The sequence below is a fragment of the Patella vulgata genome, chromosome 4, assembly GCF_932274485.2.
Source record: "Patella vulgata chromosome 4, xgPatVulg1.2, whole genome shotgun sequence".
In the NCBI taxonomy this organism is placed as follows: Eukaryota; Metazoa; Mollusca; class Gastropoda; family Patellidae; genus Patella; species Patella vulgata.
This window is the reverse complement of record NC_065882.2, coordinates 84,108,265-84,135,857: the sequence shown is the minus strand read 5'-3', so window position 1 is coordinate 84,135,857 and position 27,593 is coordinate 84,108,265. Positions and strand designations below refer to the sequence as shown.

The 27,593-nt window shown below is 37.4% G+C and overlaps 1 protein-coding gene across 1 annotated transcript; it reads right to left on the bottom strand.

Annotated features, from left to right (window-relative positions):
• Positions 1-8,105: 8,105 nt before the first annotated feature.
• LOC126818132 (dedicator of cytokinesis protein 7) lies at positions 8,106-27,581 on the bottom strand. Its single transcript, XM_056100501.1, has 21 exons — positions 27,538-27,581; positions 25,704-25,809; positions 24,999-25,174; positions 24,179-24,250; positions 23,809-23,923; positions 22,583-22,795; positions 21,431-21,516; positions 20,323-20,389; positions 19,417-19,566; positions 17,387-17,452; positions 16,368-16,551; positions 15,947-16,149; positions 14,989-15,082; positions 14,087-14,249; positions 13,019-13,136; positions 12,352-12,422; positions 11,440-11,584; positions 10,528-10,629; positions 9,702-9,788; positions 8,858-9,074; positions 8,106-8,131 (listed from the first exon to the last, which is right to left on the bottom strand). Exons 1-21 carry the CDS (start codon positions 27,579-27,581, stop codon positions 8,106-8,108), a joined length of 2,505 nt encoding a protein of 834 aa, XP_055956476.1.
• Between the last annotated feature and the right edge of the window lie 12 nt (positions 27,582-27,593).

The following is a 27,593-nucleotide window of genomic DNA, read 5'->3' as shown; positions in this document are numbered from 1 at the left end:
GATAGCTCTGTGATGAATGACTGGATTACTGAAAAACAAAACAAAAAGGAAAATGAAATGAAATGGAATGGGGTTTAACGTCCTACTGTTTTGCTCCGAACTGGGATAATAAAGACGGGCATACGCCATACAGTGTGCTATGAGGGAAATTTTGCCCGGACAGCGGCACTACGGCCTACTCTTATATCAAATTCCATCTGTCAAGGGATCTTTTACGTGCACGCCAATGTGTACACAGGACCTCGGTTTTTCATCTCATCCGAATGACTAGACAGCAGTCCTTGTCAGGCCCTCTGTCCTGCATCACTGACAAGAGGGAACCATGCCAGAAAATCTGGGTGAACTTTCTCGGCCTATGCAGAGATCAAACACCCGACCTCCAGGCTAGCGAGCCAGCGTCTTACCCACCGTGATCCCCCTACTGAAAAACAAAACAAAAAGGAAAATGAGTTGTCCTTGTGTTATTGACTATAATGAATGAATGAAATCGAGTTTCAACACCTTGTCTGTACCAACTAGCGTAATTATGACGAACATACGCCATACAGTGTGCCACGAGTCAAGTTTTAACCAGACAGATATTTAATTACAACTGTCAAGGGTTCTTTTTGTCCCATCTAAACAACTAGAAACTGTTGACAATAAAGATGGAGATTGGATAGATTTTATAAATTATTAAGACCAACATGTTTTCTGACACCACCACATTTTGTTGCATAGGATCTGGAAGTCTACATCTGCCTGTCAGTCTGGATTATCATGCCTTTATTTTCAATAGTTGGAACATGTTTACAGAACTTTGGTTTTTCGTCCAATCTGACACTGATCCTTGCCAAACCCTTTGTCTTGTAAACCACGCTGGAAATCCAGAGTATGAATCCTGGGATGTCTGGGTTTGCGAGCCATTGTCATACTCACTGAGCCACAGTGGCTCCCATCACATATGGCGCGTGACTATAAACGTATTGTATTTCAGGTCGGCCCCTGACATATCGTATCAATGGTATGCCTAATTACTGTGTAATGTGTATCATATTGTATTTCAGGTCTGGTCCGTATTGAATATTGTACTTCAGGTCGGGCCCATATTGACATATTATATTTCAGATCTGGCCCCTGATATATCGTATTAATAGTACGCCTACTTACTGTATACCATATTGTATTTCAGGTCGGCCCCTGATATATTGTATCGGTGGTATGTCTACTTACTGTGTATCAAGAGCCGAAGACAGATCTGATAAAACGAGACCACAGAGATAATGTTGTTGACGAAATTCGATCGTTAAATCATAAAATATTCCTTTGTCCGTTAACGTACTGGTGGAGGTATACGAACTGTGTGATGTCATACTACCAGTACTGGGCGTAGGACTACTTGGAGCTGATGGTGTTGTTGGTGTCGCAAACGGCAGATTTAAAGGGAAGTAATGTTCGTGACTACAAATAATACGAATAAAGTCCAGACGTAACAACATCAGACCCGTTGAATCTTGTAAGTTTTTCATCTTGTGAAGAGTCTGAAATGACAGAAATACACCAAATATCATCAAATCTGCACAATAAAATAAAAAAGAGAGAGAGATGTGGGATTTAACCTCCACTGGACACAAACTAGGTCATTTTGGGACTAACACATGGTTCAATTTTATTTCAATAATTCACTTCGCGTAGGGGGTCTTTAGCAGTGGGAGGAAACCAGAGAACCCGGAGAAAACCCACAAGGTTGAACAGGCGACCCTACTCCTTGTCACGTACAACCGGGGAATCGAAACCCCGCCAGTTGACCGGGGAATCAAAAATGAAATGAAATGAAATGGGGTTTGACGTCCTACTGTTCTGCTCCTAACCTGGGCTAATGAAGACGGGCATACGCCATATAGTGTGCTACGAGGGAAATTTTGCCCGGGCAGCGGCACTACGGCCTACTCTTATATCGAATTCCAACTGCCAAGGGATCTTTTACGTGCACGCCAATGTGTACACGGGACCTCGGTTTTTCGTCCCATCCGAACGACTAGACAGCTTTCCTTGTCAGCCCCTCCGTCCTGCATCACTGACAAGGGAGAACCACGCCGGAAAATCTGGATGCACTTTCTCGGCCAATGCAGGGATCGAACACCCGACCTTCAGGCTAGCGAGCTAGCGTCTTATCCACTTAGCCACGTGATCCCCCCGGGAAATCAAAACTCAGCCAGTTGACTCAAAGACAGACCGTACAGCGCACGCACGCTAACCATTCGGACATCCAACCCCCCTGTCATTATACAGAATAAAGTATATAATATGATGTATGTACTTACGGTACCACAGTATTGACTAATCATTTGAAATATAAAACCACGATCCATTAATGACAGGAGATCATGAAGAAAGAAAGCTAAACTTGTATTCAAACTCTTAATTAATGGTGGTTCCTGAAAATAAAACAAAAATAATTCACCGTCAGGCTATTTTTATATCTAGAAGAAATTTCAACACACATTCTTGTCAGCTATAGAACGACAAAAAAAACCATATACTGTCTGTATACAGAGAGAGAGAGAGAAATGGGGTTTAACGTCCACTCAACACAAACTAGGTCATTTCGGGACTAACATATGGTTTAATTTTATTTCAACAATTCGCTTGCGCGTAGGGGTCTTTAGCAGTGGGAGGAAACCGGAGGACCCGGAGAAAACCCACGAGGTTGGACAGGCGACCCTACTCCTTGTCACGTACAACCGGGGATTCGAAACCACGCCAGTCGACTCAATGACAGACTTTATGATACAGCGCGCGCACGCTAACCATTCAGCCATCCAACCCCCCTGTCTGTATACAATCAGCTTCACTAATGAAATGAAACGGGCTTTAACGTCCTACTGTTCTCCTCCGAACTGGGCTAATGAAGACGGGCATAAGGGAAATTTTGCCCGGACAGCGGCACTACAGCCTACTCTTATATCGAATTCCAACTGTCAAGGGATCTTTTATGCACGTTTTTTGTGCCATCCGAATGACTAGACAGTTGTCTATGTCAGGAGGATCACGTGGCTAAGTGGGTAAGACGCTAGCTCGCTAGCCTGGAGGTTGGGTGTTCAATCCCTGCATTGGCCAAGAAAGTTCATCCAGATTTTCCGGCGTGGTTCTCCCTTGTCAGTGATGCAGGACGGAGGGGCTGACAAGGAAAGCTGTCTAGTCGTTCAGATGGGACGAAAAACCGAGGTCCCATGTACACATTGGCATGCACGTAAAACATCCCTTGGCAGCTGGAATTTGATATAAGAGTAGGCCGTAGTGCCGCTGTCCGGGCAAAATTTCCCTCATAGCACACTGTATGGCGTATGCCCGTCTTCATTAGCCCAGGTTAGGAGCAGAAAAGTAGGACGTTAAACTCCATTTCATTTCATTTTGTCCTTGTCAGACCAACGTCGGAAAATCTGTATGAACTTTCTCAGCCAATGCAGGGATCGAACACGCGACCTACAGGCTAGCGAGCCAGCGTCTTACCCACTTAAGACACCGTGATCCCCCACTTTGCTACGTGAACAGAAAAAAAGCTAGTTGACCGACATTGATAATTTATTTAGTATAATTCGAGAATTTATAGATGTATTCTTCTTCTATTTTTATAGTCAATAAAATTGAAATTGTTTATTTAATCTTTGTGCTGTTTAACTGACATTTATATTCCTAAATGGATGATTTTAGTCAAAAACATTTAGTAAACTTCTAGAATTACGAAACATTTTTCTCTGCTTCCTTTTTTATTTTTAATAAAATTGAAATTGTTTATTTAGTTTTTGTGACCATAGAACAAAATGGTACATTCATTTTTTAATTCTTTGCTTTATCGGAGTAGAGTACATATTCTTTACATATGTAAATGTTCTGTCAGACATATCTGTTTAAATTTTAAATAAACGATGTGGTTCCGGGATATTAACATAGTACCAGGTGATATGCCACACCCTCTAATCAATATGTAAGCCTGTTTAACAGATGCCAGGATGTCCTTATTACGTGACTTGTAAACAGAAACAGATTGTATATTTTTCTTGGAAACAACTCGCAATTAAAGGACATAATTGGTGCCAGTCATTATCACATATGTGATAGAGCTGGTTAAACACATTCCAAACATAATTTTAACACAGAGATCATTGCTACGATAGCTGAGTAATAGTAATACAGGTTTCCAGAATCGGAAGAGACGAACGGCAAAGGAAAACATGAGTCATACCTCTATATAACTGACTGATGTGACGAGTGATAACAGATACACGGCCGAATTTCTGCTCACTAATAATTCCTTCCAAGACCAAAAGTTGTTATATGGGACTACTGTCTACCTGAGTAATATGAACACACCTACCTTAATATGTCTATCAACAATATCCCGTATCAACATATTAACTAACGAATGAATATCATCTATAAAATGATCCGGGAATCTCATCTGACGTGGTGCCGTTAATTTACCCAAATAACCCAGATGTTCGGCCATACCTTTCACCTAAAATACAAACCACATTCATTTTAAACAATATTATTTAAAAATTATCGTGAGTACTTAATCACCCAGTTAAGTCTGGCTTCCTACCTGTGTGAGAGAGAGAGAAAGAGTGAGAGAGAGAGAGAGAGAGAGAGAGAGAGAGAGAGAGAGAGAGTTAATGTCCACCCGACACAAACTAGGTCATTTTGGGACTAACACATGGTTCAATTTTATTTCAACAATTCGATTGCGCGTAGGGGTTTTTAGCAGTGGAAGGAAACCGGAGGACCTGGAGAAAACCCATGAGGTTGGACAGGCAACCTTACTCCTTGTCACGTACAACTGGCGAATCGATCTACGTGAGTGTAACGTGTGCACAAGTAGTCACTCGAGTATCATGATAAATCCTGACATATGTATTCAATTCTGTACAATTTAATTTCACCAAGTTAACGGAGAGTCGTGGTTACAACTGTTATCATACATCACAATAATATTTACCATCAATTCAAAGAAGAACCAGGAATTAGTCAACGCCAAATCTCTGGTAGTACCACTACTAACTACCCATTGTAGAGCCAATTCTTCATGTACTAACTGCAAAAAGAAAATTCAAACATTTTTCTGTTAATGTCACACCAATTCGATTTTCTCTTTTTTGGGAACACCTATTAAAATAAATTTTTTACTTTCTATTTGTTGGGAAGTTCTTTTTTAAAAAACAAATAATTCAGTTTTGAAATTCTAAACAAAACATTGCTCAAGCAGCTATATAATAATGCTACAGGATGAAAAACTTCTCACCTTTTTGCCTCTAACTTTAGGTACGGTACCAATTACAATGTCATCGCCCCTCATACTACCAGCTCTATCCATATTACCACGAACTAAAAATATAATATATTCAATATATCATATTACCACAAACTACAAATATAATATATTTAATACATCATATTACCACGAACTACAAATATAATATATTCAATATATCATATTACCACAAACTATTTAATACATCATATTACCATAAACTACTAATATATTCAATATATCATATTACCACGAACTACAAATATATTTAATATGTCATATTACCATGAACTACAAATATAATATATTCAATACATAATATTACCACAAACTACAGATATAATGTATTTAATATATCATATTACCACAAACTATTTAATACATCATATTACCATAAACTACTAATATATTCAATATATCATATTACCACGAACTACAAATATAATATATTCAATATGTCATATTACCATGAACTACAAATATAATATATTCAATACATAATATTACCACAAACTACAGATATAATATATTTAATACATCATATTACCACAAACTACAAATATAATATATTCAATACATCATATTACCACAAACTACAGATATAATATATTCAATACATAATATTACCACAAACTACTAATATAATATATTTAATACATAATATTACCACAAACTACAGATATAATGTATTTAATACATCATATTACCATGAACTAAACTGAGGTTTAACATCCTACTCTTCTGCACCGACTGGGCTAATGAACACGGGCATACGCATATGACCTACTCTTATTTCAAAGTCCAACTGTCAAGGGTTCTTTTACATGCATGCCAACATGTACATAGGACCTTGCTTAACAGTGACCCACCACCTGAATGACTAGACAGCGTCCCTTGCCAGACCCACCATCTTGCACCACTGACAAGGGGAAAACATGCTGGAAAATTCAGAGGAACTTTCTTTGTCAACACCAGGTTCAAACCCAAGAGTTCCTGGTAAACAAGCCAAGGAACTTTCTCTACCAACACCGGGTTGAACCTCAAGAGCTCCTGGTTAGCAAGCCAGTGTGTTACTCACTGAGGATGCTTCTCTGCCATCACTAGGTTGAAACCTGAGAGCTCCTGGTCAGAAAGTCAGTGTCTTACTCACTGAGCCACTGTGGCTCCTATTCTAGACTTTGCATCAACTTACAGTTAAATCCTGCTACTTCAGCATCTGGTGATGTAGGTGTATTACCCGCTAGATCTGGATTACTCGTGCTCCGCATACATGCATGTTTACTGACAGGTAGAGATGATGGTCGGCCTAACGTAGCGTAACCTGACATCGTAGGACTTAATGATGGTGCTGAACCTACAGGAAAAAACAGTAGAAACCATAATGCAAATATACTAAAAAGTCTAAATATATATCGAAGTAATCAGCTAATTTTCTTGAAGTCATCCTTATTGGTTAGCAATATCTCAGATGTCTAAGTTGCTACTTTAACAAAAAGTGGACATGGTTGGTTTTAATAAATTAATAATAATATGGCTACTTTAATGAGAGAGAAATTTGCTTGCACTAGGGGGTCTTTGGGAGTGGGATGAAACCAAAGGACCTGAATAAAACCCACGAGATTAGGCAGGCGACCCTATGCTTTGTCACGTACAAGTGTGGGAATGACAGACCTCATGATCTAAAGTAAACTCATTTGACCACTTGACTCAATGACAGACCTTATGATGATCTAAGGCGTGAGAGAGAGAGTGAGAGAGATAAATGTGGTTTAACCTCCACTCGCCACAGACTAGGTAATTTCGGGATTAACATGGTTTAATTTTATTTCAATAATTTGCATGCGCGTAGGGCTCTTTAGCAGTGGGAGGAAAATGGAGGACCCGGAGAAAACCCACGAGGTTGGACAGGCGACCCTACTCCTTGTCACGTACAACCGTGGATTCGAAACCACGCCAGTTGACTCAATGACAGGCCTCATGATACAGCGCGCACTGGCTACCATTTGGCCATCCAACCCCCCGATCTAAGGCGTATTTCGCCACGCACCTCCCCATGAGCAAATGTAATAAATAATATATACCTTGATGTACTAGACCTGGATGTGGTATCGTACAGCCATATTTAATATAAACAGCCAACAGTGAATTACGACCATTTATATCATTCTTTTCTTCTAACAATACATGTACCTTCTTGATAATCTGGGCTATAGCTTCAAAACATGTCTGACCTATATTAACTATAAAAACATGTCTGACCTATATTAACTATAAAACATGTCTGGCCTATATTAACTAGAAAAAACATGTCTGACCTATATTAACTATAAAAACATCTCTGACCTATATTAACCATAAAAACATGTCTGACCTATATTAACTATAAAACATGTCTGGCCTATATTAACCATAAAAACATGTCTGACCTATATTAACTATAAAAACATGTCTGACCTATAATAACTATAAAAACATGTCTGACATATATTAACTATAAATACATGTTTGACCTATATTAACTATAAAAACATGTCTGACCTATATTAACCATAAAAACATGTCTGACCTATAATAACTATAAAAACATGTCTGACCTATATTAACTATAAACAAGTGTGACCTATATTAACTAAAAACATGTCTGACCTATAATAACTATAAACATGTCTGACCTATATTAACTATAAAAACATGTCTGACCTATATTAACTATAAACAAGTGTGACCTATATTAACTAAAAACATGTCTGACCTATAATAACTATAAACACGTCTGACCTATATTAACTATAAAATCATGTCTGACCTATAATAACTATAAACATGTCTGACCTATATTAACTATAAAAACATGTCTGACCTATATATATTAACTGACCTATATATATTAACTGACCTATATTAACTGACCTATATTAACTGACCTATATATATTAACTGACCTATATATATTAACTGATCTATATTAACTGTGCTATAACTTCAAAGAGAGAGAAATGGTGATTAACATCCACTCGACACAGAGCAGCTCATTTTGATTAATTTCATTCCAATAATTTGCTTGTAAACAAGGGTCTTCAGCAGTGGGAGGAAACCAGAGAAAACCCTAGAGGTTGGACAGGCGACTCTACTTGATACCTCCATAAAATGTCGATCCGTTTTATTTGTCTTGATCACTGATGAGACTTCAAGAGACTACATACTAATAATACATGTTCGGGGCCCAAGGTAACCAATAATCTATAGGTATATACTCCTTGCCACTTACGTCAGTGACAGAACTGGTGACCCACCCATGAAGATAAAAGCTCCCGTCTAATATAATGATCGAACCTCAAATCTCCTGGTTATTGAGCGATGGTGGTTCCCCCACCTGAACACCTCCCCGGATCCACGGTGGTTCCCCAAAGTGAACACCTCCCCGGATCCACAGTGGTTCCCTCCAACAGATCTTTGGTGCTTCTCCCACCTGAACACCTCCGTGGATCCACAGTGGTTCCCTCACCTAAACACCTCCCCGGATCCATGGAGATGAATGTTTCAGTCAACTATAAGATACCAACTTACTGAGATTTCCGCCAATAACCGGAGGTCGTACCATCAGATATAATAACTTATCTAATATTAAATGTAGAAACTGAACCAAACAATCGCCTTTAGCGTTGATTAAATCCATTACACTCCTCTTCAGCTCGTTCTCAAAAGTTATTTCTGTTAATCTTGGGGGTAACTTCTGTTCGTTAGCAGAGTGAGACAGGTTTAAAAACTTACTGATGAAATCATCCTGTGAAAAAGACAAAATGGATTTATTTTCAAAAGTGTTATTTAATGTTGTTAATAGGGATAATGTGTTATACAAGGATGGTGAGAGGGATAATGTGTAATATAAGGATGATAATAGGGATAATGTGTTATATAAGGATGATGATAAGGATAATGTGTTATATAAGGATGATGATAAGGATAATGTGTAATATAAGGATGATGATAGGGATAATGTGTTATATAAGGATGATGAGAGGGATAATGTGTTATATAAGGATGATGAGAGGAATAATGTGTTATATAATGATGGTGATATGCATAATGTGTTATATAAGGATGATGATAGAGATAATGTGTTATATAAGGATGATGAGAGGGATAATGTGTTATATAAGGATGATGAGAGGGATAATGTGTTATATAAGGATGATGATAAGGATAATGTGTTATATAATGATGGTGAGAGAGATAATGTGTCATACAAGGATGATGAGAGGGATAATGTGTTATATAATGATGGGGATAGGGATAATGTGTTATATAAGGATGATGATAAGGATAATGTGTTATATAAGGATGATGATAAGGATAATGTGTTATATAAGGATGATGAGAGGAATGATAATAAAGTAAAAGTAGTTGTTACCTGAGGATGAATGGTAGAAACAGAATTAACTGTTACATTAAATACACCTTTGTGACTATCAACCCATTTCATATTATTCAACTGAACCTGTTAAAACAATAAAACAATACTCATTATTTACACCACAACAATCTCATTTTCTCTTCTTCCGGAAAACCAGTTCAAATTTCAGTTTGTGAATCCTAGATCACCTGGTTAGTGCGTCAGCTCCCTACGTTTATATTGTGATTGTGAGTAATAAAAGTGGTTCTGGGGTGCACATATTTATGTGCCTCGGGCGGTACAAGCCTCCATACAAAGAATTCACAGCAGGATATTTTGTTAACTTTACTTGACAGTACTATTATTACTTTGTACTTAAAATTTCCAAGTGATATGTCCACAGGTTTTTCTGCACTAACAAAATATCTAGATGACCTATAAAAAACTTATATCAGGGTGTAACATAGAATATCTATAAATAACTTATATCAGGGTGTAACATAGAATATCTATAAATAACTTATATCAGGGTGTAACATAGAATATCTATAAATAACTTATATCAGGGTGTAACATAGAATATCTATAAATAACTTATATCAGGGTGTAACATAGAATATCTATAAATAACTTATATCAGGGTGTAACATAGAATATCTATAAATAACTTATATCAGGGTGTAACATAGAATATCTATAAATAACTTATATCAGGGTGTAACATAGAATATCTATAAATAACTTATATCAGGGTGTAACATAGAATATCTATAAATAACTTATATCAGGGTGTAACATAGAATATCTATCAGGGTGTAACATAGAATATCTATAAATAACTTACATCAGGGTGTAACATAGAATATCGAGGTGGTGGCTTATCTATTGATACAGGTAAAGTAAATTCACCGACAACCAATTGACCATCTCTCATTAACGGTAACCACTGTAATAAAATATATACACTACATTATATATAATTACACAGACAAGCAGGGAATCGAACCCACACCATTTGACACAATGACAGACCTTCTAATTTCACAAATTAAACCACCAGACGACTTAACCAAATGTATGGGGTTTAACGTCCTACAGTGTGCTAACAGGTTAAATTTTAAACGCGCAGCGGCACTATTGCCTTCTCTTATGTCGAATTTCAATTGCCAAGGGATCTTTAATGTGCACGCCAATGTACACAAAAGATCTCAGGTTTTTTGTACCATTCGAATGACTAGACAGATTTCCTTGTCAGGCCCTGCATTCTGCATCACTGACAAGGGGTAACCATGTTGGAAAATTCTGATGAACTTCCTCGGCCAATGCAGGGATGGAACATGCGACCTCCTGACTAGCGAGCCAGTGTCTTACCGACTTAGCCACTGTGGCTCCCTATACCACTTAATTCCCTCTGTAATAAACAGAACAGAAATGTAATTGGGTTTAATGTCCTACTGTTCTGCTCCGATTGGGCTAATTTCACTCATCCAGTGTGCAGTGAAAGAAATTTTTGCCCAAAGAGCGGCGCTAAGGAATACTGTTATTTCGAATTCCAACTGTCAAGGTTTGCTTTATGTACACGGAAATGTCTACACAGGACCTTGGTTTTCGACCAATCCGAATGACTAGGCACTGTCCTTGTCAGGCCCTCTGTGACAAGTGGAATATCCAGAGAATATTTTGTGGCCAATAAAGGCACAGAACCAAGACAACCTGTGACAGGGTGCTAACAAGTAATGTTACCAAGACAACGTACCGTATAACCAACAGGTACTTCGACAGGTGTTGGTTCGTTTTTCTTCACTTGACAACTAATATGATAAAAGGTAAACAAAAGATGATGAACTTCTGTTAATCTTCCAGGTAACTTCATCTTTATCTCTTCATAAAAATCAGGCGATCTGAAAAATATACAAATACACAAAAAAACATAATGTGAGTGTATAAAAAGGGATCTGCTCGTTAGCAAGCCAGCACCTTACTCAATGAGCCACCATGGGTTCCTATATTCCAATAGTTCCAGCTGTATTCACTTGACTTAACTTTCACTAAACCTATAAGTACACTAAATTCACGGCTAAACAACTTACTTATTATATGTAACAACTGTAGTTTGTAATTAAACAACTTACTATGATATGTAACAACTGTAGTTTGGAATTGAACAAATTCTTATGATATGTAACAACTGTGGTTTGTAATTAAACAATTTATCATATTTAACAACTATTTTGTTTTGTAATTAAACAATTGTGGTTTATAATTAAACAATTGTGGTTTGTAATTAAACAATTGTGGTTTGTAATTAAACAACTGTAGTTTGTAATTAAACAACTTACTATGATATGTAACAACTGTAGTTTGGAATTGAACAAATTCTTATGATATGTAACAACTGTGGTTTGTAATTAAACAATTTATCATATTTAACAACTATTTTGTTTTGTAATTAAACAATTGTGGTTTGTAATTAAACAATTGTGGTTTGTAATTAAACAATTGTGGTTTGTAATTAAACAATTGTGGTTTGTAATTAAACAACTAATTATGAAATTTAACTGTGGTTTGTAATTAAACAATCATGGTTTGTAATTAAACAATCATGGTTTGTAATTAAACAATCATGGTTTGTAATTAAACAACTGTCATTTGTAATTAAACAACTTACTTGTTATGATAAGTAACAGCTGTATATGATTCTCTAGCAAATTCAGGACAACTTGATTTTCCAAATACAACCTATAAATATTAAAATTTATTTATAATTTCACCGCAGTTTAATGATAAAATAATTTGATAATTCCACCGCAGTTTAATGATAAAATTTTTTTATAATTTCACCGCAGTTTAACAATAAAATACCTTTATAATTCAACTGCAGCTTAAGGATAAAGGACCTTTATAATTCACAAATTTTATAGACTATTATTAATTTTCCGCCTGTTTACTTTGACAGTTATTTGACATCCATTACTAAATGAAATGAAATGAAATGGGGTTTAATGTCCTACTGTTCTGCTCTGAAATGGGCAAATGAAGATGGGCATACGCCATACAGTGTGCTATGATGGAAATTTTGCCCGGGAAGAGGCACTACGACCTACTCTTATATCGAATTCCAACTGCCAAGAGATCTTTTACGTGCACGCCAATGTGAACACAGGACCTCGGTTTTTCGTCCCATCCGAACGACTAGACAGCTGTCCTTGTCAGGCCCTCCAATCTGGATGAACTTTGTCGGCCAATGAAGGGATCGAACACCCGACCTCCAGGCTAGCTAGCCAGCCTCTTACCCACTTAGTCACCGTGATCCCCTCCATTACTGAAATACTTACCGGTAAGGCATGAGCCTCTTCCTCTCCACTCATCAGCTGAACCTTGACAGCCAGATTTCTCGCTGATCCTTGACGATTAGCAAAGTTTAAATATCGTGGAGACACATACAGAAGATTCCTGTCAAAATATTTAATTTATCAACTAACCAATCAAATTACAACAAACAACAGTCAATATCGTTCGATGGTTAACACAGGAGTTACAATGTTGTAACTTAATTTTAACGAATCCTGCTGATCATTGTATCTGACTCCTGCTGCTGATCATTGTATCTGACTGCTGCTGCTGATCATTGTATCTGGCCACTGATCATTGTATCTGACTGCTGGTCATTGTATCTGGCCACTGGTCATTGTATCTGGCCAATGGTCATTGTATCTGGCCAATGGTCATTGTATCTGATTAATTATGGTTGATTTGTTTGCTTCTTGAGTTAAGGAAAATTGAAATGAAATGAAACAGGGTTTAATGTCCTACTTTTCTGCACCGACTGGGCTAATGAAGACGGGCATATGCCATACAGAGTGTGCAGTGATGTAAATTTTGTCCAAGACACAAGCACTATGGTCTACTTTTATTTTGGATTTCTGCCAATAGTCTACATGGCAACTAGAGGTTGTTTTTTTGGGATGGCCAGACTGTCCTGCACCCAATGAAAGGAGGAAAACCAGGATTACACGAGGATCAAACCCAGGATAGCTTGACAAATTCCAGGATTCCCCCCCCCCTCCCGAGGATCACTTGACCATCACCAGGATCACATCAGTATAGTTTAAAAGAGTGAGAGAGAAATGTGGTTTAACGTCCACTCAACACAAACTAGGTCATTTCAGGACTAACATATGGTTCAATTTTATTTCAATAATTCGCTTGTGCGTAGGGGTCTTTAGCAGTGGGAGGAAACCAGAGGACCTGGAGAAAACCCTACTCCTTGACATGTACAACCGGGGAATCAAAACCACGCCAGTTGAACTCAATGACAGACAGTATGATACAGCATGCAAGTGCTAACCATTCGGCCATCCAACCCCTCAATACTTTAACCTATCCTGTGATTGCATACCAACCTATAAGTAGTAGCAGGAACGTAAACTTCTCGTGACGGAAACTCTAAAATATCTTTAGTTGGTCGACCTTTATCATCTGGATACGGCTCGACACGATGAAGGTCAGGGGTCAAACAATATTTAATTTCTTCAGGACACGGTGATATATCTAACTTCAATACAGCTTGAAATAAAAATAGACAAAAATACAGGGATTTTTTTAAAATTTTGTTAAAATAAATCATATTTCAATCTGATTAAAACACAGATCCTATTTCGTTTTGTTTTTTACAGATCAAAATTTCCCTTAACTTGTTTTTACTACATGAGGATCTGGAAGAGTTGTTATATAACATCCATCTGGATGATGTGCGGGATTAGCCAATGAAACAGTCTCTTGCAGCGAGTTCTTTTCGTGCAATGCACAGAACTGTGAGTATCCTACTAGAAACTCCAACGCTGATGGCTATTCAAATATCGGATGTCATAGGGTCAAAAGTTGCTCATATGACCCCTGACGTGGCCTTCTGCTACAACCGGTCAGATCTTCATGTAGTGTAGGCCATCGAAAGTATAAAAAACAAAACGAAATATAGATCTGTATTATAATCAGATTGATCATATTTCTACTACAGATATAGTAAAGCCTTTTTAAATTATTTGCTCGCAAACTCGAGTCAAATTCCCATGTCAAATGGAGTTCAGACATGTACTGGGGTCCTTCTTTAATACGTTTAGGCAGCTTATCTCATAAACCGTTCCATCTTTATGAAACTTTGTACACACATCAACCTACTGTAGCAATGGTGCCTTTTGGTCATTAGAAATTCCTCAGATAAATAAATTTTTGTGTTTCCATGGAAATAAATTTTTGTTATACAAAGGTTTTGAATGTGGATGAATAAAACAAAATGCATCTTTACCTGGAATACATTTAACTCTTTTTAAAACTGACGATGGTCGTTTTAAATCCACTAAAAACTTATATAAATCGTCATCACTTAATTTATCTGATTCCTGCAAAAAATATTAAAACTAAACTAAATATAAAACTTTCTTTTCAATAATCCACTTGACAATACATTTAGGGTTCTTAAAATGGAAACCAGAGGGCGGAGAGAAATGAAGTGAAATGGGGTTTAACGTCCTACTGTTCTGCTCCGAACTGGGCCAATGAAGGCGGGCACACGCCATACAGAGTGTTATGAGGGAAATTTTGTCCGGACATCGGAACTACGGCCTACTCTTACATCGAATTACAACTGTCAAGGGATCTTTTACGTACAAGCCAATGTGTACACATGACCTCGATGTTTCTTCCCATCCGAATGACTAGACAAGGGGGAACCACGTCGGAAGAGGGCGCAGAGAAAAGTCACAAGGTTTAAGCAGATGATCTTCCTACTTGAACGGGCCTGGGATCGGAACTTGACTCATTGACAAACTTTACGATATGAAGCTTATCTATAGACCACCCAACCCCCCTAAAAATATCTGAAGTACACCCAACCCCCTTCAAAATGTCCTAAGTACACCCAAAGCCCCCTCAAAATGTCCGAAGTACACCAACCCCCCCTCAAAATGTCTGGAGTACATCCAAAGTCCCTCAAAATGTCCGAAGTACACCCAAAGCCCCCTCAAAATGTCCGAAGTACACCCAAAGCCTCCTCAAAATGTCCGAAGTACACCCAAGTCCCTTCAAAATGTCTGAAGTACACCCATCCCTATCGAAATGTCCAAAGCCCCGCCCCCCACCACAAAATGTCTGAAGTACACCCATCCCCCAAGGTATCATCTATAAGTCGGTTGGTTAGTAGTATTGACATCTAGCTGGTATTTTAACAGACGCTAAAGGATTTTAGAAATTTAAATAATACCCACCTGTTTGAAAAAGCTTGAAACGGTCAATGTGATTGGTCTAAAATTATCAAGACTGGCACCATATGTATCAGGCGACCAACTTCTACGCTTCTCAAATCCAGCTCGTCCCCGATCCATGGATCCACGACGACCCGTAGACATATCGTCTTTAGATCGTTTACGGAATCCTTCGAACTGACTTCCAAATTGACCACTTCTACGATCTGTGACGAAGAATAACAAAATATATGGTTAATGGCTTTGAATATATTATATATTTTGAGAGAGAGAGAGAGAGAGAGAGAGAGAGAGAGAGAGAGAGAATTTGGCTGAACAATAGCATTTCTGCCTAGACCTTGTAAATTATGAAAGTTATAAAATTTTTTGCATTCACGCAGCTGTAAGAAATTGATTTTATAACAAGAAAAAAACCAACAATTACCTAAGGAAGCTGCTCTTGATGTTTCTTTTTCTGGCACGTCGACGGACATTTCTCTCTCTAAACTTCCACCCCCTGTTACTATGTTCATTAGATAAATTGCTGTCCACGCAAACGGCATTCTGTACGAGCCCAGACGTTCACAGAACTGAGAGGCCTGGGTACGATATTTCTCTTCTTTTGCGGACTAGAATATAAATATAAACAAACGTTAATTGAGTAAAATATAAACAAATTTAATAAAATGGATTGAAATGAAGTGTACGTGATACAGCATGCTATGAGGGAAATGAAGACAGGTGTACGTGATACAGCATGCTATGAGGGGAAATGAAGAAGGGTGTACGTGATACAGCATGCTATGAGGGAAATGAAGACAGGTGTACGTGATACAGCATGCTAACAGGGAAATGAAGAAGGGTGTACGTGATACAGCATGCTATGAGGGAAATGAAGAAGGGTGTACGTGATACAGCATGCTATGAGGGAAATGAAGAAGGGTGTACGTGATACAGCATGCTATGAGGGAAATGAAGAAGGGTGTACGTGATACAGCATGCTATGAGGGAAATGAAGAAGGGTGTACGTGATACAGCATGCTATAAGGGAAATGTTGACTATTTGACAGCTGTGTTTCCATCTTTAATAGTCAAACTCAACATTCACGAGAGTTTAAATTGTTAAGATTAAAGTCTATACTAGGTCATTTCGGGACTAACACACGGTTCAATAATATTTCAATATTAGCAGTGGGAGGAAACCTGAGGACCCGGAGAACAATCCACGAGGTTGGACAGACGACCTTACTCCTTGTCACGTACAAATGCACGCAAGTAGTCACTCGAGTATCATAGTCTGTCCTGACATATATATTCAATTCTGTACCATTCAATCTAACTGAGTTAACCGAGAGTTGAGGTTACAAGGTGACCCTACTCCTCATCACATACAAGCAGGGAATCGGAGCAGATGTTACAAATACGGAGATAAACTGTAAAGATTAATCTAGTAAAATAACTCACTTTATCTTCTTTCATATATGGTTCAGCACATTCACTAATATCACCTTGTTGTAAAACTTTCTCTAGCTGAAAAATATAAACAAAATTGGGTATATGATTCATAAAATACCGTTAGTAGTTTAACCACCATTCCTTAGTCTTTATCAAATGACGAAAGTCCCTAACATATTGCAAATCCAAGTAAAAAGGAAATTAAGGTTAGAGGTTGAAATTAACGTTATTCAAATCATATTTTTTCTTTTCAAACCTTGATTCACAAAATACCTTTCGTAATTTAATAATACCTGCCCAGAATGTCCTACTTTTCTGCGCCGACTGGTTTAATGAAGACGGGCTTACGCCATACAGAGTGCTATGAGGGAAATTTTGCCTGTACAGCGCCGCTACGGCCTACTCTTACGGCCTAGGTCATTTTGGAATTAACGTGACACAATTTTATTTCAAAAACTTGCTTACGCGTAGGGGTCTTTAGCAGTGGGAGGAAACTGGAGGACCCGGAGAAAACCCATGAGGGTGAACAGGTGAACCTACTCCTTGTCACGTACAACCGAGGAATCAAAACCAAGACAGTTGACTCAATGACAGACCTTATGATTAACCCGTTAAGCGTGATGTTTTTAAAAAGTTAACTACCCCCTATTGTGTAATTAATTTGACGAAGTGATGAAGAATCCCAAGGGATTCCCCCAAGTGACGAACTATATTCTAAGAATAGGTTGGGGCAGGGCTCTATAAAAGTTGAGTGTGCCTGCGCACACACTTGAAAATGTGCCTGCACACACACTTGAAAATGTGCCTGCAGGGTCATACTACTGAAAGACAGGGATGTAGCCAGGATTTGGTGAATGGTGTATTTTCAGAGCATCTGCTGCCTTTTGTATTTGGTTCAGTGCAAATCAAATTTCCATTTATATATTCAAATTTTACCAAATTCACTTAATTTTCATCAATGATACAGGGATCTAAATGCTTTTTGACACCACCCCACTCGTTTTCTCTGGATAGATAAGTTGAGGACCTTTCGGTATTTGTTGTTTTGTTGGGTTCTTTTTCAAATATTACTTTGAGATTAAAAATTAAAACGATTCTTAAAACGGTGTTTGTGTTTTATTTGAGTACAAGGAATTATGACAACAGGTAGATATTGATAATTAAAACACTTTGTATTATTTGACTTGTTTGTAAAGTTGTTGTACGTGTCTCACGAATATTATTATTATTATGGTGGAATGAGAATCAGGTGAGGCAGAAACTGAGAAAGCTCTCATCGTCCTCCTAGTCCTACTCCGGGCCGTAGCAAATCCACGGTCAACACAGGTAAGAAATAAAATAAGAAACATCGTGAAAATTTGCCGGCACGTGTTGGATAATTACGACATTCAAACCTTTAACATTGGAGTGCCGTAAATTGGTTCGAGTGACCTATTTACGACAAATAAACAAATATAAAGACCGTAGAATAATTGTAAAATGAATAGACCTAGGCCTACACATCTTCTAAGTATAAATAAACAAAATACCAATACATCTTTCTTTAAACTAATTTGGTTTGCGTACGTCAGCTTTTACCATGGCTTTGCCGTTTAATTGCTGTGGCAAATTTCGAGTGCCGTTTTTGTGTACAGAGGAGGACGAAGGGGTTTAAATACGACTGGGCGGCTTCCTTCGATTTTTTCTTTGTGCTGGGCGTCAAAAAATTGTGCCGGGCACAGGTGCCGCCTGGCGTAGCTACATCTTTAAAAATGTGCCTGCAAAAAAGTTTTTTTAAAGCATGTGCGCGGAAATATCGATGCCTGGGTTGGGGAAAATACCTCCAAAGCCTTATAATACGCCATACACACAGTGAGTGGCAGTTGTCCAGGACGCTATATAACGACCTACGCACTTAACGGGTTAAAAGTACATGTATTAGCCCACCTTTCAGATCCAGAAAACTAGGGTCATACTCACTGAGCCATTGGGGCTTACGGACCAGATTTAAATTTCAGTTTACAAAACAATGGTAACGAGCAGATGTATATATAACTTACCCTAACAACTAGGAATACATCTGGTGATGGGTACGTTATACTGAATGTACAGGCTCGACTTAATGTTGATACATCTTGATATGGTATATGCAAACTAACTAATCTCTTCATATTCTCCGAGTTTAAATCAAAATGAAATGTTTCCGATATCTGAAAAGCATAATATATAATCAAACATCAAGCATAATATATAATCCAACATAATATATAATCCAACATAATATATAATCAAACATAATATATAATTAAACATAATATATAATTAAACGTAATATATAATCCAACATAATATATAATCCAACATAATACATAATCAAACATAATATATAATCCAACATAATATATAATCAAACATAATATATAATCAGACATAATATATAATCAGACATAATATATAATCAAACATAATATATAATCAGACATAATATATAATCCAACATAATACATAATCAAACATAATATATAATCAGACATAATATATAATCCAACATAATACATAATCAAACATAATATATAATCAGACATAATATATAATCACACATAATATATAATCAAACATAATATATAATCAAACATAATATATAATCCAACATAATATATAATCCAACATAATATATAATCACACATAATATATAATCAGACATAATATATAATCAAACTAGTCTACAATCATGACCTAAAGCCCATGAGTTCGACCAATCACCCCACCCCAATAATTTTAAGTCAGGACCGTCAAGATGATATCTGAAACACATATTGAATCAAACCAGTTGTACAATTCATTTCATTAAAAAGTGTCACACCCTAAAAACTGCAGCATCTGGGAGGGTTTATGTTGAATCCTGTGATTATTGTGATTTACAAGAATGTATTTAACTACTGTTACAGATTAGTTTATTTTTTTACCTTTTTTTTTTCTCTAGCATCGTATAAAGCCATGGAAACAAAAATAGGTTCAACTTCCATCTCCAACCTGAAGTACAAGATACATCAAGTTAATAACTGGAAATGACATAGGGTTTAATGAGCTACTTAGAGAATCCATGATAATTCACAAATGAAATGAAAAAGGGTTTAACCGTTTAGCACTTAGACCGCCCCAAACCATTCTAACTAGTTCTCCTTAGACTGCAACAAACCATCATGTCACATACTTAGCGGTGGCGTCTGCATGAACTAATAAATTTTGAGGCAGGCTAAGGAACAGTAGTTTATAGACAGTTTCAATCTGTCCAGGGAAATACCGGTAGCAATAATTACTTTGTCTTTTAACTTTCTTCAATTTTCAGTCTAGTATCAAATAAAAAATGAAATGAAAAGGGATTTAGCATCCTAATGTTCTGCTCCGACTGGGCTAATGAAGGCAGGCATGCGCCATACAGTGTGCTATGAGGGAAATTTGGCCCAGGCAGCGGCAATATGGCCTTATTCTTATATCAAATTTTAACTGCCAAACGTTCTTTTATGTGCACGTCAATGTATACACAAGACCTTGGTTTTTCATCCCATCCGAATGACTAGACAGCTGTGCTTGTCAGGCCCTCCGTTCTGCACCACTGACAAGGGGAAATCATGTCTGAAGTCCTGATGAACTTTCTCGGCCAATGCAGGGATCGAACACCCGACCTCCAGGCTAGCGAACCAGCGTCTTACCCACCATGGCTCCCTAGACTAGTATCAGCATAATAATGATACTTCTATGCAATTTATCATTTCAATGCTTATATTTCCTTTTAATTCTCCTCAACTTTCAACTGCTAGGTGTACACAGGGACCTAGGCTGTCCGCCCTAAAGACAATGGGACGTCTGGCTGGAAAATCCTGTAGTACTTTATCAGAGAACACCCATATTGAACCCAGGGCCTCCTCGTTAGTGAACCAGTGCCTTACCCACTGAGCCACCGCGGCTCCTCAAATACATAAAAAAAAATCACGATAATTATAAACATTTGACGAGAATACGAAAAGACTTACGATAATTGCAAACATTTGACGAGAATACGAAAAGACTTACGATAATTGTAAACATTTGACGAGAATACGGTGACCAAAATGTTCTCGTGGAACTTCAGCTGGTGTTCTTCTTTCAATTATCTCTTCCTAAAATAACCAATAAAAATAGAATATTTAGAATAGGTTTTGTTAACGATGTATTATGTAACAGCTAAATCTTCCTATTTCATGTCTTTTGGCTTCAAATGTTATAAAAATCCTTAATTAGTTTATTACTACCATGACAGGCCTATAATCAGGCCCGTAGGTAGCGGGAGGACAAGAGGAGCATGTTGGTCATTGGCTTCGGATAGGCCTGTAGCCAGCGGGAGGGCAAGACGAGCATGTTGGTCATTGGCTTCGGATAGGCCTGTAGCCAGCAGGAGGGCAAGACGAGCACGTTGGTCATTGGCTTTGTATTGCATCTAATGGAAAGGGTGCCAATGTCGCCCATTGGGGGAACTGATTCTTCCCTCCCCCCCCCCCCCATCTACGGGCCTGATAATCAATTCTTTAGATCAACAGATTAAAACACCCGCAAGATTTAAAAAAATTAACCAGAAAATGGATAACTGTACATCATAGCCTTGATTGTCAAGTATCATTGTTACGATAATAAACAATTTATACTATATCTTCAAACAGTCAGTGCCCCGGGGAAGAACGATCTAAGTCACTTTTTCAACGAACCCCAGTTAATGGCACCATCTGGTAACAAATTGTATAAGCTTTCTGTGAAACAATCAATTTCAGGCAAAAACGATCGGAGTCACATCGAACCAAGGCCCTTCTGAAATGGCCTCCCATATACGTCCATCGTACCCTTTATTTGACCTTAATGTGGCTAAAAAGTGGAAGTCAGTTGTTGTACTGGTAATTATGATTCGTATTAAACATCATTTTGAAGTTGTAATTAAACGCACTTGTTGTTCTGTTCGCATCAAACATTTTCGTTCTTCCCCATGACTCATCAATTGGAATTGGGGTGAGGTCATTTTCAGATAAGCATCAAGGGTTGTTAAAGAGAAAGAAATGGAGTTTAACATCCACTTTGAAGATGAAGTTGTGTAGAAATGGAGTTTTATGGCAGGTCTACTCCAACCGGGCTATGATGAAATGGAGTTTAATGGCAGGTCCACTCCAACCGGGTGATGATGATGTTTAGTAATATTACCTCATCTTGTGGTGGATAAAGACTAAATATATTATCCTGACGTTTTTCTTGTCGTTGATTCTCATTATATCTATCGACTGTTTCGGGAGTCGATCTATCGAACAGATTTGGCAGCATGACGTCAGCCTGTGATTGTTTGAGATCAAATATACTACTGGCCCAACTACCTCTTGGTGTCTCGTTCATATGGATCGAGTGGCGTTTATTACTGTCCTATAAAAAAAAAACATGTAAACAAAATATTTTAATGTAACTTTTCGATAAAAATGGAATTTTCCATTTAATTTTTAAAATATTGGTTGCCAGGCAACAAAAAACCCTTAGGTAAAATAAAATCATAATACTCTAATATATCACTCACTGGCATGCTGAAAAAATTATATGATATAATCAAGTAAGGGCAATAACTCTAGAAATAACTATTCGTTATTATTGTAATTCAAACCAAGTATTGTTGATAGATTTAATTAACCAGACCTATATATGAAAAACTTCAAACAGGATCTGTTGATAAATTTTGTCGGTAGAACATTCAAAAGAATCATAAAAAAAACACAACACAATTTATACGGAAAAGATAACTATTGTTGATAGACCTAATTAACCAGACCTAAATATGACAAACTTCACAATTTCTATGGAAACAATGATTTGTGCTTGAGAACGATACGAGAACACTTGTTGATATGCTGTTTTATACATGTGTAACATCTTTAGAGAGAAAAAAATGGTGTTTACCATCTTCTTGACAAAAACTAGGTCATTTCAGGACTAACATATGGTTTAATTTTACTTTGGTTATTCGTATGCGAGCATGTCATTAGCGGTGGAAGGACAGAAAGATAATCCATGAGGTTGGACCGACGACCCAAATCAGTCATGTTCAAGCTGGAAACCAAAACCACACCACTTGACTCAATGATAGACCTTCTGTTCTAAAGCCTACTCATTCTATCATTAAGCCCCCCAACCACCCCAGTATTTAAAGAAAATGAAATGAAATGGGGTTTAACGTCCTACTATTCTGCTCCGAACTGGGCTAATGAAGACAGGCATCCGCCATACAGTGTGCTATGAGGGAAATTTTGCCCGGACAGCAGCACTACAGCCTACTCTAATATCGAATTCCAATTGCCAAGGGATGTTTTATGTGCACGCCAATTTGTCCGAACGACTAGACAGCTGTCCTTGTAAATAAATAAAGACAATCATTGTAGGTGACTTACTCTTTCAAACTGTGTTGGAGCATCCTCTATGTCTACTTCATAATCTTGATAAATCATTCCATCACTGTGGGCCATACGATCTTTACTACAGTAACTTGAACTGTATGTTTGATGTCTACAATAAAAATACACAAACATTTTAACAGCATATAACTATGACAACTATCCCGAGTTTTAACATTATTAAAACTGTTTAGTAATTGGATCGCCTGAAACATCCAGTAACTATGACAATTACCCTGAGTTTTAACACTGTTTAGTAATTGGTTGGATTGCCCGAAACATCCAGTAAATATGACAGTTTTTACAATTATCTTTACGACATTATGTCAACTTACTTTCTAGAAACTACTGTATTATGTCAACTTACTTTCTAGAAACTACTGTATAATCTGAAGTATATCGTGTAATACAGTCGGCTACGTGTGGATCTTGGTCGGCTCTGTTCAAAATAAAAAGGAAAAAACAAATTGGTTAATAATTGATAATCTTGAAGCGTTATCTATAGATACATTTCGAAATAAAAAATGAAGGGTTTAATGAGTTGACTGATGAAGTCAGGTGTATGGTATAGCCAGGACAGTGGTACTACAGATTACTCTTATCTTGAATTTCAACTGGAATTTCAACTGTCATGGTTTCTTTTACTTGCTCGGCCATGTGTACACAGGAGTTCAGTTTTTCGTCCCATCCTAACAACTAGATGCTGTCCTGGCCAGGCCCAACATCTTCACCACTTACAAGGGCCACCAGACTCAAGAATCCTGGGGAACTTTCTCGATCATCACCAGGATTGAACCTGTGACCTTACCCCCCCCCCTGCGTGCCCATTCGTGTTCATATCCCGGACCTTTTGGTTAGCTAGCACGCGCCTTACGTCATACAGTGCTAAGTAGAGCCGCTACCGCCCAGTCATATTTCTAATTCCAATTATCAAGTGATCTTTTACTTGTACGCAAATCTTTACAAATGATCTTGGTTTTTTTTGCTGATTCTGAATGACCAGACATTGTCCTCGAGTGGCCCTCTGTCCTACATCACTAACAAGGGCAAACCACAGAAAATCCTGGAAAGCTTTTTCGGCCAACAACAAGATCAAACCCCAGAGCTCCTGGTTGTGAGTGAGCTTCTTACTCACTGAGCCACCGCGACTTCCTTCAATAAAAGATGTTGAATGAAATGATCCGTACCCTGGTTCTGGGATAACAGGAGATATTGTTCGACATCTTTTTCCCACACTATGAACCTCAATATCATCTTCCGGAAACAACAGTAAATCCCGGAAAGGATCTCGTTCTATCATACATTGATTCTGAATAACAAAATCCTCAAATTCTGGCGGATCAATGACGTCAGATATTGGAACCTACAAAAAAATCAAAAATGAATGTCTTAAAAATTACATATATATACCAAAACGTTTCTATATTTAATTTGAAAATTGATATGCAAGTGTGTCTGCTGGCATTATGTTTGTTTATGTGAAGTTCTCTTGTTGTTACTAATTGTAAGGTGCAAAAAAAAGTCACATTCTTGAAAAACAAAATAAAATGGGGCTTGACGTCCTACTTTTCTGCACTGACAGGGGTAATGAAGGCGGACATACACCATACATTGTGCTATAAGGGTAATTTTGCATGGACAGCGGCACTATGACCTGTTCTTATTTCTAGATCCAACTGTCAAGATTTCTTTTACGTGTGCGCCAATACGTAAACAGGACCTTGTTTTTCAGCCCATCCCCCTTGAAAAACCTGGGTTTATTAACTACTGCGAAAAAAGAATTTTTTTTTGTTCATTCAGTGTTCCTATCCTACTTTAAAAAATTGTTTTTATCTGTTTGCAGATCATACAAAAATTATATCTCAGTGCTACAAATATTTAATGAAACTTACTGTTTGGCCAGAAGCAAGACTTAATCCACTGAGACTCTTGGGTACTTCTGGTTGTCCAAATGATACTGTTGATGAAACCTGACGTCGTACATCCGCGGCTGCATGTCTATAAGTAAAACATAAATAAAATAGGCAGGATTTCATAAAATCTACTATTATAAATAGGCCTACATGTAAATAGATCAAATCAACTATACAATGAGTTACCTAATGATACTATATGAAATAAAATGAAATGGGGTTAACATCCTACATTTTTGCACCGACTGGGCTAATGAAGCCGGCATACGCCATACAGTGTGCTACATGTATGACTATGAGGGAAATTTTGCAAGGACAGAAGTGTTACATTCTACTCGTATTTTAAATGCCAACTGTCAAGGATTCTTTTACGTGCACGCCAATGTGTGCCCAGGACCTTGTTTTTTCGTCACATCAGAACGACTAGACATTGTGATAAGATGGCTAGACATATAGATATATAGCTACGATTTGGTGCCTTTAGTTTCACCTGGCAAACTTAATTTCGTTATTAATGCATGTAACATCTAAAAAATCAGTTAATTTTATACTAGTAGGACTTATTAAACATATGCAGCCCAATCTGCAAATATTGTCAATAAAGTGAATCAGGCATTCTTTGATGATACATTCATATTTAGAGTGCATTAGTCCGGCTCCACTCGTATCAGGTTAGTACTTTGATTGGCTGTTGTACTTAACATAACATGACATAAAGATGTCAAATTTAAAATGCCATGGAAAGCCAACAATTTAAAGTATGGTAGCCAAGTCTCTAACTCAATATCGTCCAAAATCTTCGACATTGAAAACACGAAATTTAAATCAACATTGATGTTGTGATCTTACCAGGAAAAGATGGACTTCTGATATCCAATATTTATGACAAAATAAACATTTTACGATTGGTACACGAATCGTGTACCATGATGCGTTTCAGCGCTATTTGTAATAAGGGACTCGAAAAACGAGGCAAGGCAAATTCTACAAGTCATGTCAAACGTTGACGTCATATTCTTATCTGGAGAGCATGCGCAATAAATATTATCGGTGTAGACTGGAATAAACAGAGGCTAGAGATTGCCATTCGATTGAGGCTTCTGTCGTATTTCGCTGAACATAACTGATTAAAATTACAGTAAAAACAGAAACGACTGAATGTGAATCAGTTTAAATACATTAATATTACATTATTATATGCGTTCCCACACATTTGTATCAATTTCTAGGTCCCAAATATTAGCGATTTAGCCCCTTTAAAAGAAATGGTTTGTACCGGTGTCGGGTAGGATTATATGCTTATTTGTTGTTGGATGTGGAAAAATTGTTATAAATAACAATAATCGATTGTTGTTTTGAAGACAAAATTATCAGGTTTGCTTTTAAAGCCCCATCTGATATGCACTGGGCTTTGCCAGGTAGATCTATTAGTATTATTAGATAAAAATAATGCCATCTCTTTCTTATCTCGAAACACTGAGGGTTGAAAGATGAGGTTTCTTTTTATACAGAAATATTGACTACATGAATGAATCAGGCCAGAGCAGTAACTGATATTTATGCAACAATTATGTAAATTTTACTAGTGCTCGATCTACTGTAAATCTATTAAATACCGGTACTGACTCATTCGATTGTTGAGGATGGACAACCGCCACCGGAGTTAATCAAGAACATAAACAACGACCAAAAACAAAGTCCAGCTGCCTTTCAGCAAGAAAAATTCTTATTAATTACAAATATTTATGGTCTGTATTGCAGGAAAACAAAGATTCATCATTTAAGATCAACTAATAATACGAATATTACTCACTTATTCAGCTTCTGAGCAAACGCTCTTTGGCCGATAGAAGCCATCTTCTCTTTCCT

Bases quoted from the DNA above. Each gene is read 5' to 3' on its own strand.
- LOC126818132 (XM_056100501.1), bottom strand. From the start codon at position 27,581: ATGGCTTCTATCGGCCAAAGAGCGTTTGCTCAGAAGCTGAATAA. The intron at 21,517-22,582 runs GTAATATTACTA...TGGTTATTTTAG, and splicing joins TTTATCCACCACAAGATGAG to GAAGAGATAATTGAAAGAAG. The intron at 12,423-13,018 runs GTAAGTATTTCA...TAATATTTATAG, and splicing joins AAGAGGCTCATGCCTTACCG to GTTGTATTTGGAAAATCAAG.